General features: G+C 32.5%; 1 protein-coding gene across 2 annotated transcripts in view; it reads right to left on the reverse strand.

The window, feature by feature from the left end:
* Positions 1-14,341, reverse strand: part of Drgx (Dorsal root ganglia homeobox) — a 58,526-nt gene extending 44,185 nt beyond the window's left edge. Inside the window, exons 1-2 of one of the 2 annotated variants that reach the window (XM_081981370.1) lie at positions 14,046-14,341; positions 4,314-4,431 (exon numbers count right to left, since the gene is read on the reverse strand). In XM_081981370.1, the coding sequence (XP_081837496.1) occupies positions 4,314-4,407 (94 nt within the window). In that variant the 5' untranslated portion in view covers positions 4,408-4,431; positions 14,046-14,341. The remainder of the gene's footprint in view (positions 1-4,313; positions 4,432-14,045) is intronic. The other variant, XM_081981378.1, reaches the window with a different exon arrangement.
* Positions 14,342-14,717: the final 376 nt, after the last annotated feature.

Consider the following 14,717-nt stretch of genomic DNA (forward strand, 5'->3'; position numbering starts at 1 on the left):
GTCGACGAGGAAAACATAGGTGTTCTTAGTATAATAAGAAGATATGCAGCACTAAGAAATGAATAAAAGAGCGAAGATTCTTTCTTACATATCGTAAAGTACACCGTAAAGTACAGTACAGCCAGTGGGTAAGAATACGATAGGAAGTGTACCTACAGCCATAGCAAAAAGTACTTGAAATGGATCATCCGGGGTCGCACACTAGCCACTGTCTGCGGCGCACATCTACTCTTCTTGTTGGAGCAGGAGCTAGAGCTCGAATCAGCTAAGAAAAGGCCACAGGCGTCATCAAACGATGATGTCACGATCTCTGTACGTCTCGCTTTAAATATTGCTGCTCTCGTTACTTTCCAAGTTGTTGCAGCCAGTCAGTGGCGTGCTATTATTTTATCAGTAAAATGAAACATTTTCGTCGTTTTTAATAAAGAAAATAAAAGACAACAAGTTTTTCAAAGGAATGGAAACTCCTTCTGCTTCTTTCTTCATAAATTGTAAGACGTTACTGACGATTTCACGGCCTTGGCTGTATATGATAACACCTTTCTTTCCAACCTTTTTGAAAGACATTTTGACAAAATAACGTTTTTTATTCATAACACTATGTGAACTTCAACTGCGACCATCAACAATACAACCAAAACACCAGACTAAAACGGAACCTAACCTAACCCCCTAAGTCTCCCTGTCCGCCACTACATTTTTTTAAACTTGGCAACACCGTTTAGAGTGCCGGCTAGTAAAAGCATATAAAAAGGTCCAAATGTCCCTGGCCGCTGCCGCATCTGTTTTAATTGTGTCCAAGTAAAAACCGTGCTACGTTGCCAAGTGGCTTTTTGACCGCTTAACAATATATTTTCGGGAATATTTTAATAGGACGCCTCTGATTTTATCTAATGCGACGGCAACTGTAGAAGGAGAAAGAAATAGTTTTAAAAACTGCGTCATTGATGATGCGGTGGCCTTTTCTCATCTGATTCGAGCTCTACATATGAGACTCTAAAACGACATGGAAAGTGGAAAAGTTCGACGGTTGCAGAGGGATATATTGAAGAAAGTATTTCTTCAAAAAACAAGGTTGCTCAAATGATAGCTAGTTCGGTGTCTTCGCACGGAAATGTAGAAGAAAATTGAATAAAATAAAATTATATCAATATGAGAAAACACTGGAAGAATTGATTTCAAACATATGCGAGACTCAGAACAAAGTCATTACTAGAATTTCGGACCATTCTGTTGTTGGTTCTGCGTTATTTTCCGGAACTTTTAAAAGTTGTAGTTTTTATTTTGGAAATAAAGTTTAGTTAGTTTCATTGTATTAATTAGGTTGTTTGTGGTATAAGTGAATATACTTGAACGTGAGATGATGAAATATAAATAAGCAGCAACATTAAAATAATTAAATAAACAGGCATAATTGAAAAAGGTTTCAGCGCGTTATAAGCGGGCGTTATCATTATAACGCCCGCTTATAACGCCCTCAGATTGTTATGAACACTATAACCTACACCGTTTCTAATGTATTATTTATTCATAATGTATAGGTGAAACACTAAATAAATAACTTGCCTGTTAAATTTTTTTAGTAAATTTTTGATAATAATAAACTGCACACAAAAAACTCGGGAGAGCAGAACTTTTATTAAGAAAAGACGATCATACTTATTAAAAAAGTCAACTGATGATCGGTTTTGGCATAATTGCCATCATCAGACTATTATTTACCTTTCGTATTTGAGTTACATAATTCTACTTTATTATCCGATTTGACAAACAATACAGAATAACTATGTCAACCTTTTTCAATCAAAACCTACAAAGCACTAACCAGTATTTTTTTTTTAAATATTCACACTATATTAAGTAATAAAAAATAACCGTTCACTAATTTGTGTGAAATATAAATAATCACTAAGAAAAATGAAAAAAAAAGTTGTACTTGTAAGGTGTCACATATTAACAAATTTTAATTTTTTTTTGCAAATCAAAAAATCTAACAAGGCCGCCATAAAATATCAAAGTCATTGTTTTCTGTAAAAAGAAGTTAATAGACCTTTTTGTAAATTTTGTCTTCAAAAAGTCTCATAACAAAGTGACAAATTCTGCCAATTTGGTACTAAATGTGTTGGCAATGTTGTCAAACTGATAAATTGCATCAAATTTGTTTGCAATTTTTGACAGTTGTTAAAAAAACTACTTACTACTAACAAAAAAACCAATCATCAGTTTAAAGCCGTTAATGATATCAGCAGTAGATTATCTAAAACCTTTTTCTGTTATTTTTTTGTATTTTGCCAAAATAAAGTCTGTATTTCGAAAATATCCTGTATAAATTTCTAATATCTGCTATACTTTCCACATATTATTTGCCTCAAACTGACTGACCCTTTTCGGTCACCGGAACATTAATTAATAACTTTCCAAAACGGTCATCCCGTATATGATAATCTGATATTCTTAATCCGTATAAACCAGATTATGCTGCAAATTTAAATAAATCAGGTCAATAATACTAAACCACCCCGAATATTAAAAGGTCCCGTAATGTTTGGATGTGTGTGTGTGGTTTTAATTCGTACCGAGAGTACAAAGCTGATTATAAGATAGCATATTATACAATTCCTTTGAATTAAACATGAGATTTTAATTAATACATCCCCAGTATGGGGTTAATTATATTAGCTCTAAATTTCAAAATGGAGAAATTTCGCTAAAACTTTCAACGTCAACCGCTTTGATTAATTTAATTTTTTAGCTCTCGTAAGTGGAACAAGAAGATCTGTTTGTTTCTTGTACAGAGTGATTGTTTATATTTTACTCAATAGCTAACTTTATTAATTTTGATCTGACAGCATAGTTGCAGTATTTTTCCTAAATCACCAGAATCTGATGTCAAAATTGACAATTACTTGTCAATTTGTTGAAATAGTCCAAAGTCAAAATCTCTCTAAATTTGACTGACTTGTGAGTTTTAACGACCCTGTTCTACGGTTTAAGTTTTCTCTTTATGTTTTCAATCTAAAGAATGAGATTTTGTAGTTTATTTACAAAAAATAAGTTTTTTTGGTAACTTACAGGACTTGAAAATTCGTAAATAAATTTAAATCGACGGTTTTGCCGCGTATATGACGTGGACGACTTTCACCAGTTTGATTGGTTATGGCTGTCTGATGGTTGACAGCATCTGCCGATCAGGTGATTTATAACCTCAAAGTCGAGTCACGAGTGAAATCCGCAGAGTGTAATGTTGCCAAATAGCACGTTTTATAGCACGGCACGACAACTTTTTTATTTCACTGGACAAAAAGTAATTTGATGTCAATTTGGCATAATGCCTTTAGTCTAGTGTTATTGTTAGAAACTTGACAACTGTAAACACTGAGATGTTTATAGAAATAAGGCCGGTTTTTATCGTTTCTAATTTGTTAAGATTAATTTTAATCGGTAAAAGTTTACAAACTGGCAACACAAAAGCAAGCGTAGAGAAAGCTGATAAAGCTAATTGGTTGAAAACCGTCTACGTCATATGTTACTATAAAATTTTAATTTTTTATTTAATTCTTGTTATGATAGACTTAGTATTTTGAAAAATAATAAAATACGTATGTCATATTTTTTGCGTGCTAATCAAATATGAAATAAAAAAAATATGTGGGGTGAGATCATGTGCTTACTGGACACAATTGAAATCAGAGAAATGAGATCTTTCGAATAAGCAAAAAATTACATTTCATTTAAAGTAATCAAAACATGTGTTGAAAATTTGACATATATCAATTTTGATATTGGTATCTGGCGATTCAGGAGAAATACTGCAACTTTGCTGAGCATAGTTTAACTATGCTGTCAGATCAAAATTGACGGAGTTAGCTATTGAGTAAAATATAAACAATCACCATGTACATCCACTATTAACACGTTATCGTAAATTAGCCCCCATCGACTATCAAATTTTAATCATATTTAGTCGGACAGCCCGGCGTACAATGTAAGAACGTAATTTTTATTCACTTTACCGGTCCTAAGGGAGCCTGCTAGTCGTTCCCCTAATAACAAATTTCAGCAGCACATGCCATCCTGAGGGTAGATTTACTTATCGCATTAGTGCGACTCGTAAAAAGGAATATTTTCGGCAACCTGTGATTATTATCGAATAATCCGGTAATCCACCTAGGGTAGGAGCCACAATAATGATGATGTATGTTTCCGACGAAAGAGGTTATTAAGCTGTCTGATTTATTTTCGAGGGGAGTAAATACTGAATCAACACTTTTGAATTCCTAAATTACGATCTTATAATAAAAAAAAATACTTACAAGGGTGCGATGGGGTGAAAGGGTACTCCAGAGTTGGCAGTCGTGGTTGTGGTGCTCCGGGATGCAAGGTGGGTGGGCAATGGTAGCAGAACATTCCTCTGCCACCCCCACCTGCAAGCTACAAAAAAGAAAAAAATATTAGGATTACAGTAAACAATGCTCAGTGTAAAATCTTAATTTTTCTGGAAATTGTCAAAAACAGCTAACATTGTGGTTGGCCTAGCAAACTGAAAGTTTGGCAACGTTGTATTACTTCTCAATTCGGCTTTATCATCATAAACTTGCCATTTGTGTGGGAACTTAAAAAACGTTGTATAAACCGTAAAATTGAGGATTTTTTTTAGTTTCTTCGAAAAATAACATTTTTGCAGCACCGCACAAATAAAAGATAAAGTGTTTTGACACTGATGATGATGCCTACATTAGTATATAGCTTAAATTATTTGGCCGCTAGAGGGCATCAAACTTAACCATATCTCCGGAATCTTTTGAGTTAATGAGCTGAAAATTGGACTTTGGTTAGAACCCTTTAAAAGCCACATTTTGTCATTTATGACACTTTCATCTATTAGTTTTACGACAAAAAAACGCAAAATTGACAAACTTAAGAAATATAAAATTTGTATGAAGAATTTCATAATTATAAAGCTCATTCAATACTAACACAGAACGAGAAGATTTAGTAAAATTGCCATCAAAATTTAAAAAACAAATTTAGAACCAAAAACAACAAAATGAGTTTTTTGACGTTTTATCTAATTTCTAGAAAAAATTTGGTAATCCCGCACTTTTTTTAAAGTCAAATAACTCAAACTCTATAAACAACAAACAATCTATGGATAGACGTTATTTTGACGCTCACTAACTTGGTTAATTGAAAAGTTACGATCAAATGGCATTAAGGTTGATAGATAGTAGGTTGACAGATTCTGAACTCCCTAAATAATAAAAAAAAATGAAAATATCCCAACTTAAGATTGTCGTTTATACTATTTGGCTGCTAGAGGGTGTTAAAATAGCGGATAATTTATGACAGTTGTTTTGCCAACATCTCCGAAACTGGAATAGCTATTTAGTTAAATTGAAGTTAACTGTATAAACTTGTAGGACAAATATATAAAGTAAGAAAGTTTGTTTGACAGTCCTTAAATTTCGGTTTATTGACGTCAAACAGTGTTAAGTTAACTTTAATGAATATGGGGACAAAAATTATATTTTTATTAATACAGTGTTTTTTTGTTCAGAAATATTCCTGCATTTTGTTATCAAAAAATCTGCTTTTTAAATGAATACTTCAAATGAGGACAGTGCAATTTACCTCAGTTTAGGTATTACAAAATAACAAAAAACCCCTGTTGATTTTACTTTTAATCTAAATCACTTTTTTATGAAAGTTCAGTGTCCCAGTGATTCATTTCTGATGCTTTCAATTGGGTCTATTGTCATTTAATAAGAATGTTTGTGATTCCCATACAATAACCGACGGTTACATTGTGAGACGATCTTTCAAAATCGATCTAATCAATTAGACCTTAATCGTTTTATTGGCTGTGCTCGTTTGTCAACAAAGAACCTCTCGTCAATTATTTTATTAGTTCATTAGTTTCTGATTTGTCTCGTTTACGATTTCATTATTCGCTCCTATTAAGGCTGCTTGTTGTGTTTTTTTAAAGTTCCAAATTGATTACCATCGAAATTAGTTCGTTCGAGCATTAAAAGTGATAAGCCTGGAATGCTTTTCAAGCTTTACATGGGGGTTATTTGATGTTTGAATGATTGAGCTTAATCAGATACGAGCTGTTGATGTTGGCGTGCGAATTCTCACTACAAGTGGTACCAACTTCCGTCAAAACCTGTATAAGTATACAGGGTGAGTCAGTTTATACTAGCAGCAACTCCGGAATTCGATAGAGCAACGTATTTTAAGATGAACACTACCTTGAAAACCATAATGTTTTATAAATTATGTACAGAATTTTACTAGGATTTGATTAACATTTTGATTCCATAGTGTTGCCACTCACTGTATTTTTTTTAATTGTTAAACTATTATTAGCAATTAGGTAAATAATTCATTGTAGACATTGATCGTATTATTCCTAATAAGATGTGGGCACTGGTTAAATTGGATAAAACAAATTTGGTTAGAGATATTAATACGACTATATTGAAATTAGGTCTATAAAGAGCAGCTGAATTTAATTGAGACATATTTCGATCAATTTGTTTCAATCGATGACTTCAAACCAGTATAATATTGACTTTTTTCGTTTCACATGCACTTAAATAATCAATACTAAAATGACAAAATAATTATTAATTACAAAATGGGAATTATGGAGTATCAACTGAAAGCAAAGGTATTTGATTATTTAATATCGTTTCATCGGCGCCCCGTTTATTAATCGAATATTATTGTTTATTCTGATTTGTTAATTTATAGGTCCAATTAAGTGGGCACACTAAATTATAGGTAATATGCTAATTTGAGTAATGCAACAATAAATGTCATGACTCTTTGATAATTTCAGTTTGTTGATCGTTAGTAATGAGTTTTTTTTATGTTATAATTTGCCAATTACTCATAACAGGTATAATAGAATATAAATGATTGATTGATGTGTAGCTGTAGACTATGTTACTGTTAAAAACTAAAGATGGTAGCTATTAAGGTAACCAGTTAGGAAAAGTACGATTTTGTCTGACGAGCAATTTTTCTGCTACTAAAAATGTGAACTACACAAAATAGTGATTTCACAACGTGTTTGGTCCAATTTTTTTTCTAATTTTGACCTCATACAATGTGTGATCAAAAAATAAAGTGACTTTTTTATCAACAAATATCATCAACATTTGTTTTTATCCCCTTCAAAGTAATCTCCCTTGTATATAATACCTGTGATAATACACTTGCGCTAGCGTTTCTTCTAATTTTCAAAACATTAAAAAAAAACTTGTTCAGTTTTCGGGAAGAAGAAGAAGTTACAAAGCGCCAAGTCTGGAAAATACGGTGTCTTCAGCATTATTGTGTGTGGTCCAAACAGTAGCCTACGTTCACAATTTGATCAAAATATCTCATAAACTATGGGAGTTAAAAAAGAGAAAATACCAATATTTTCTTGAAACTTTAACACTGTATAGGCGTATTCAGTATCTAGCAGAATTTTATTTATTTACTGTTACTCTAATGTGCTCTGCTGAGTACATGTGCTCATTTAGTCATATTCCCAATAATTAGCATTTTCAGAAAATTCTATTTTCATCTTGGTCAACTCGATATGTTCTGGTTTGTTTTGCTCTGAATAGTTATATTTATTTTTTTTTCAATGTTTTAGAGTAATTTATCGAATAGCAAAACAGTTATTTACCGATCCAAACATTTTCAATTGTTATATATTATTTAAATTAGAGTCTGCCATTAACATAATTTATTATTTTTCAGTGAAAAAATGTAAAAAGAACAGAGCCATAAATGCGTATCCTTTTTATTTATACAGTGTGTCCCAAATTGGTTTAACATGTATTTGGACCTCGGTAACCGTAAGAGCTACAGAGTCGGTTAAATAGGGACAGTTTTAGAGAATTTTATGTGAAACTTATTTCCGGTTTCTAAATTAAATTATCTTTCTCCGTTTTCTAGAAAATTGGGAAAACGTCACAGGCTGCATTTTAAACACTCTTTAACAAAGCCAAAGAGAGTTTTGAAACTAAGACATAATTAAGACACTTTTTTTACATAGGACACGATGACGTAATTAGAAAAATCATCATTGCTTTCCGAGATATGGATGAAAAGTAAATTCTTATGGCCACCATCTTGAATCTTTGCATTTCTGGAGTGCTTAAAAAATTTTTCAATGATGTACTTGATGATGGTATTATTGAGTTTCTAAAAGGCAGAAAAACATTTTTATGAAAAACACGCCGCCATTATGAAAAACAAATGACAATCAGTGTGCTTTATTGTGCTACTAATTTTTATAATGTCAAAACTCTCTTATGGCTTTGTTAAAGAAAATCAACTTATACTGAATACTGAAAAAACAAAGTTAGTAATTTTTAAAACAAAAAATAAGCAATTAGGTAAATGATGACAATGAATTATTACACGTAAAGAAGTTATCAAAAAAGGAAAAACGGTTTCCGGTAGAAGTTTTGACGTGCAATCTAATGGCGTAGTCAGCTTTTTTCTATTACGTTTAGTTTCTGACACATGACAGTAAGTTATATTTTTTTAAATGGAACACCCTATATATTTTTAGTTCATTTAATTCTGTTAATTTTTACTTTTTCAACGGTGTATTAAAACATATAAGTTTGTAAACGTTAATCTTGGTAATTAGAAAAAAAGCGTTTCCTTAACAAAAAAGTGCTAAATAATGTATAAAAATACCCACAGTCGAAACAAAATTTGGCTATGTTCATATTAACATGTTACATGTCGTTTATAAACAGTTTTTTCAACTTCCACCTTAAAAATAGTAGAAAATAGAAATGGCCACTTTTCTTATTAAAGTGACGGTAGAACTGTTTGTAACTTATATTTTTAATAACATTTATTAAAAATATTTAATTTTCTGATGTATTAGTTTATATATGATTTCCGATTCTGTTTGGTATTTTCGATATTGGACTTTTTTTAGCTTAGCAAAGGTCTTTTTTTAAAATAACAGGATTAACTTTTACAAACTTATATGTTGTAATACACCGTTGAAAAGGTAAAAATCAACAGAATTAAATGACGTAAAAATATATAGAATGTTCAATTTAAAAAACTTACTGTCATATGTCAGAAACTAAACGGAATAGAAAAAAACTGACTACGCCATTGGATTCTACATGAAAACTTCTACCGGGAACCCTTCTTCCTTTTTTGATAACTTTAAGAGCAACTGAAATACTCAAAAGGTTCAAAAATTACCAATTTTCGAAAACCCCCCGTATCTTTGAAACAAAACAAGTTTGCGCCACCCACTTTTCGCCAGTCATCTCAGCTCAGAAAAAGAGACCAGAACACGTATGCTACTTTTTTTCTATCTATTACCGTTTTCTCTGTACCCCGTAAAACCATCGAAAATGCAGCACCCTGTACATTGATGATTATAAGTATGTCATCTAAAATAAAGAAACATTATTATTATTATTATTATTATTATTAAAGAGCTGTAAGCAATTGTTTCTGTTCTGTAAAATGCAGTCTCTGACGTTTTCCCAATTTTCCGGAAAACAGACAGATAATTTAATTTGGAAACCGGAAATAAGTTTCACCAAAAACTTTTCCTATTTAACCGACTCTGTAGCTCTTACGGTTACCGAGAACCCAATACATGTAGAACCAATTTGGAACACACTGTATGTATTACTTGGAAAACTTTTTGGGGAAACGAGAAGTTTATGACAATCTAGTAATTTCCCAATCGGAAATCATTGAAGTAAATAACAGGGTTAAATCGTGTTAAATAAACGAATAATTCCCGATGAATTGTGCACCAATCCAAGTAGAAAAAATCACAATTGTACGTGCTCAACGCGAAATTATCCGACTGGTTAGCAATTGAATGGCACTGCAGCAAGGGTGAAATCAAATAAATATAACGCGGGTGGGAAAGTGAGTGCGGACGCACGTGACTTTTTAGCGTCCAATTAGAGCAATCTCCAAAGATTTCGACGTTCACAGTTTAGATTTCGAGTTTATCTTTGCTTTCACTATTTGCGAACGCTCCAAAAAGGTTTTATTAATGGCTGTAACGAGATTAGAGTTGATCATTCATTTATACCGCCCACTCAAAAAGGAGAGCTACTAAATTATAGCGTTGCTTAATTTATGCAACAGAGCCACTTGTTTGAGATGTTAAAGATAGGGGTGCTCACACGAAATTCAATTAGGAACCTAACTGCCTAATAGAGACTTTTGGTAGACAAATTGCGTCCCTCATGTTATACGAATATGATTATCCCTGATGGAAGGCCGATTCTCGGCTTTGTGCGGATGAGCGAGTTCCAGTTAAATTCCCCGCTACATTTTTTTTTCTTTAACACCGATTTATATGCGTAATAAAGAAAAATCCGTTTAACGCACAACAATTTAATTTGCAGCACTTAATTTAAGCGATACAGGATGCCCTTATTAGCGATCTGTGGTATACACCAACAAACCTAATTGTATCGAGGTTATTAAACTAAGTACAGCAAAACACTTACGTAATAAAAATAAATACCGGCAGTTTTTATTAGGAGCGCGAGGGGCATTAGATTTAGCACGTAACTAAATTTTGGTCATGCTGGTGGAATAATTTCTAATATGGGTGTCCATATAGGTAGGCTAATGCCAGTTTTGTCCTATTATGCCTCTTCGGACGTTGATGTCCAGCATTCTTTCCAGCGTTTTTGGAGGTCTGCCTTGGGTTTGTATTTGCGATTTTTACAAGTCTGTTGTCTTCCATTCTGTCCAGTATTTTCTTCTCTCTTACCCACCTTTCTATGTCCTGTATCTCGCTCTGTTGTCTAAGGTCTTCGCTTCTGATTCTGTCGTGTAGTGTTTTTCCGTTTATACTTCTTATTATTTTCATTTCAACCGTTCGCATCATTTGTAATGTTTTCGATGTGACTGGTCTTGTTTCGGCTGCATACATTATGACAGGTCTGATTGTCGATTTATATACTCTAATTTTACTGTTTATGTTGAGGTATTTGTTTTTCCACACAATGTCACTTAGGCATTCGAGACGCCTTCATGGTTTGTTCTCTGACTTTATTCTGTAGATTTCCATAACTTGTTATCTCAGCAACTTGTTGATGATCGGAATTTCTGGTTCTCGACGAACAATTTTTCTATTCAACCTTTTTGTTTATTTCCTTAAATAAAGTGGTTATGATGTTTCAAAAGGTCCAAAACAATGTAACATATTTAGTACTCGATCTTTCCGGTAAAACACTTTTTTTAATGTAAAAGAGAGAGAGGGAAATTTTGGTAAATTTCTTCTAAAATTATCTTTATCAGGGTTATTGATTGAATATAGATCACCAAGCACAAGCCTAATTTTTAGTTTTAGTATAAAACTTTAAATAAGAAAGTTTTAGATACGAATGACTACTTTTCTAGATAGATTTTAATTATATAAGGTGTCCCAAAATTATACTTAGCTAACCAAACATAATGCCTTATGTTTCATTGTAATACTGAAATGTAACTATTAATCCATACTCACTTGTACAAAATTAAGCTATGGTTAATAATTTGGCACTAATTTGTAAGAAAAAACGGTATTGCGATACCATTTTAATTGAATCATAAAAACAAATACAATATTTTAGGGCAGGAAATTTTGAACCAAAAAAAAGCAACAGTGCGTGCAGATCCACTAAAACTGGTACCGGTATAATTTGATATAATTTCTTCGGTAATCTAATCATAGGGGTGAATCTACTCATTAATAGTCGTCTTTTCTCGGGAGTTTAATTACATTAATTACGCTTATAAATATACTATAAAAAAGACGTTATGGCAGCTAAATTTCATTGAAAATAATGAGTTTTGTTACAGAGTAATTTTTAATAATTTAATTTAACAGCAAATACATTTTAGCAGCTTACCAAAGGAAATATCATCATATCATTGAAATGTATGCAGGGTGAGTTTTGGAAATGTTTCATGACTGTCTCAGAAACGCTTTGTTTCCGAGATACAGGGTGTTTAAGTTTGTTAAATATCGACTTGTTTGACGATTATGATAAGTTGACTTGATTTGCACTGCATTGCTTGAATTTGATGTTGCCATGTTGAATGGCATCCTGCGATGATTTGGTTTTGAAATGCAGTGAAACTCCTATTACTCGTCAGTTGAACGAGAATGTAAAATGGGGGCATTACCTAAAAAAAAACACCACGGTTACACCCTGTAGCTTTTTATAATCAGTTGGCGCAGCAAGGCCCTAAGTAGTTAATTTACCATACCAAGCATATTTAAGCTCAATGCCTCAAAAATTCTTGAAGCAATAAAGAAGAAATTACTTTTATATGAATTGTGTCTTATTTTTTTTTTTTAGAATATGTTGTTAAAGGATTTTACCTACGACCTCAGTGTAAATAGCTATTTATGCTAGTTTTCCGTTACGTAATGAACCTCTTTACGCACAGTTGTAAAAAAACGCACAGTTGTAAAAAAAGCGCACAGTTTTAAGATCGGCCACAAACTAACTCTCTAATGCTGGGAAAAATTAATTTTGTTTACATTACTTCCTTTGTCAGAGTATATTAGATGGAGATCATCGAGTAATGCATTGTTCATGCAGTTTTAAGTAAGTACCACTTCATCTAGAATATTATCTGCAATAGCAAACAGATCAAGTAATTACTGAAAGTTTTTCCTTTCTTCTTAATAACTGTAATGTCACCATAAATAATTATTTTAAGAACCACACTAATAATTATTTAAGTAACATGATTTGTGATTTTTTTTTATTACGTTATTATTTTTTTCTTTAGTGGCATAATACCTATGATTCGTAACAAATATGATGTCAATACGTTGAAAATATACTTTTTTAATGAAAAGTTACTCTGAATTATATGAATTGCGAAAAAAGGACTTTCCATTTGGTCGTAGGTAAAGTATAGTACGTCACACGTGCTCTAAGGCATTTTACGGCTTCTTACAGCACTAGTTACGTAATATACTATTATGTTTCACCTATACGTTATGAATATATAATACCTTGGAAACGCTGTAGGTTATAGTGTTCATAACAACCTGAGGGCATTATAAGCGGGCGTTATCATAACGCCCTGAAACCTTTTTTAATATTATCAATAATTTTTTTATTCCTTCATTGTCATAAAAACTAAGGTATTCTTTACCTTAGGATGATGTTGACTTTTGAGGTAATAAACTTTCGTTAAATTTTCCTGCATTTTCTTTTATATTTTATAAAGTTTCGTCCAACTTTTGCCATTTTTACTAACTGAGGACTATCAAAGTCACATCATTCAGGTAAAATACACAGTAAACCACATATCGGTAAAGGTATACCTTACTTTTTCAATGCCAGAAACAGGAAATATAGGTATAAAGGTAATTAGGGAGAGTATAAACATTATGTTTCCTCTAACGCCCTTGGTACATAATTAGCTATTACGCTAATTTTGGAGTTTGTATAATACTAAAAACCAAACTAAATACAATCATGAACTAAACTGCTTAAGAAAACAATCACGAAAGTAACATATTTGGTCATTTTCATCGTCTTGTATCTCCGAAATGCGATAGCTGAATTTAATTATCAAAAAGAGGCTTAAAAGACCGTTTTTGATAAAATCAATCAGATTGATTTGCTATAAAAGCTATTAATTTGTGTATGTAAAGGGTAAGAAAAAATTTACTACAAATTTGTTGCATTGCAACCTTAGGGATTTGTTGTCCGTAATCATTATTTTTTTACTCCTTCTAACAGTAAGGAATTGCCATTGGCAGGACGAATCAATAATCAATTAAAGTAATAATAACTAGGCCAATCACAGGCAGTATTCTCTTGTAAGCCATGGATTAAAAATTTACCTTTTACCTTTTATATAGAAAAAGTTAAAATGTTATACGTTTAATAAGTTCTATTTGTTGATTTTTTTTTGGGAAAAATATGAATTTTTGCGAATTCTTGTTTTTTAGTGGCTAAATTTGCTTTATTATATTTTATGACTTAACTTGATAAATTTTCAATTCACGATGATGTACTTACTTTGTGACTGTCCCCAAAAATCGTGGTGGTGCCTTTGGGGGAAACCCCCGAACTCAGTGAAATATTCAACTGTCTATACTTTTACAAAACCGGACACTTCATAGTCTAGTTCTTGCACACTGACATAGTTTTTTCGCGTTCAAGAAAATTTTCGTTTTAAAAAAAAACTCGCGTTTTGCGCGCAACTTGTTCGAACAAACCAGAAGAGCTTTTGCCGCCAAAGCTGTTAAAATGGTTTTATCTCCGGCCGAGATGTAACGCGAAAAGCGAAACACGTTGCTATGGGAGGTCCATTAGGCAGCTTCCCGACGATCTTGCGTCCCGAAATCGGGAATAAAGGGGCGGAGCATCGGACACGCGAGTTAGACAAAGATAAGCGCAATGTCCCTTTGCCCGGAAAAAAGAGAGCTACAATGGCAATTCTTTTCCGGTAAACCGGATCTTTCTTAATAGTGGGGATACGGATACAGTTTATGGCTAAACACTAAACGCTTTTTTTACGACCAGATTAAAGCGAGATGGGTTTAATAGATTTGTTTGTCCGCATAAGCGAGAAAGTTGGGGGACAGGATTTTTCTCTTGGTACTGGGTGGTTTTTTTATTATTCAGGAGTAATTAGGTGTCTTTTATGCTTTCGACGGTTTCGTTTTAATTGATGTTGCGAGATAATCG

This window comes from Ips typographus, linkage group LG1, assembly GCF_016097725.1.
Source record: "Ips typographus isolate SLU linkage group LG1, UJ_Ityp_2.0, whole genome shotgun sequence".
Taxonomy (NCBI): Eukaryota; Metazoa; Arthropoda; class Insecta; order Coleoptera; family Curculionidae; genus Ips; species Ips typographus.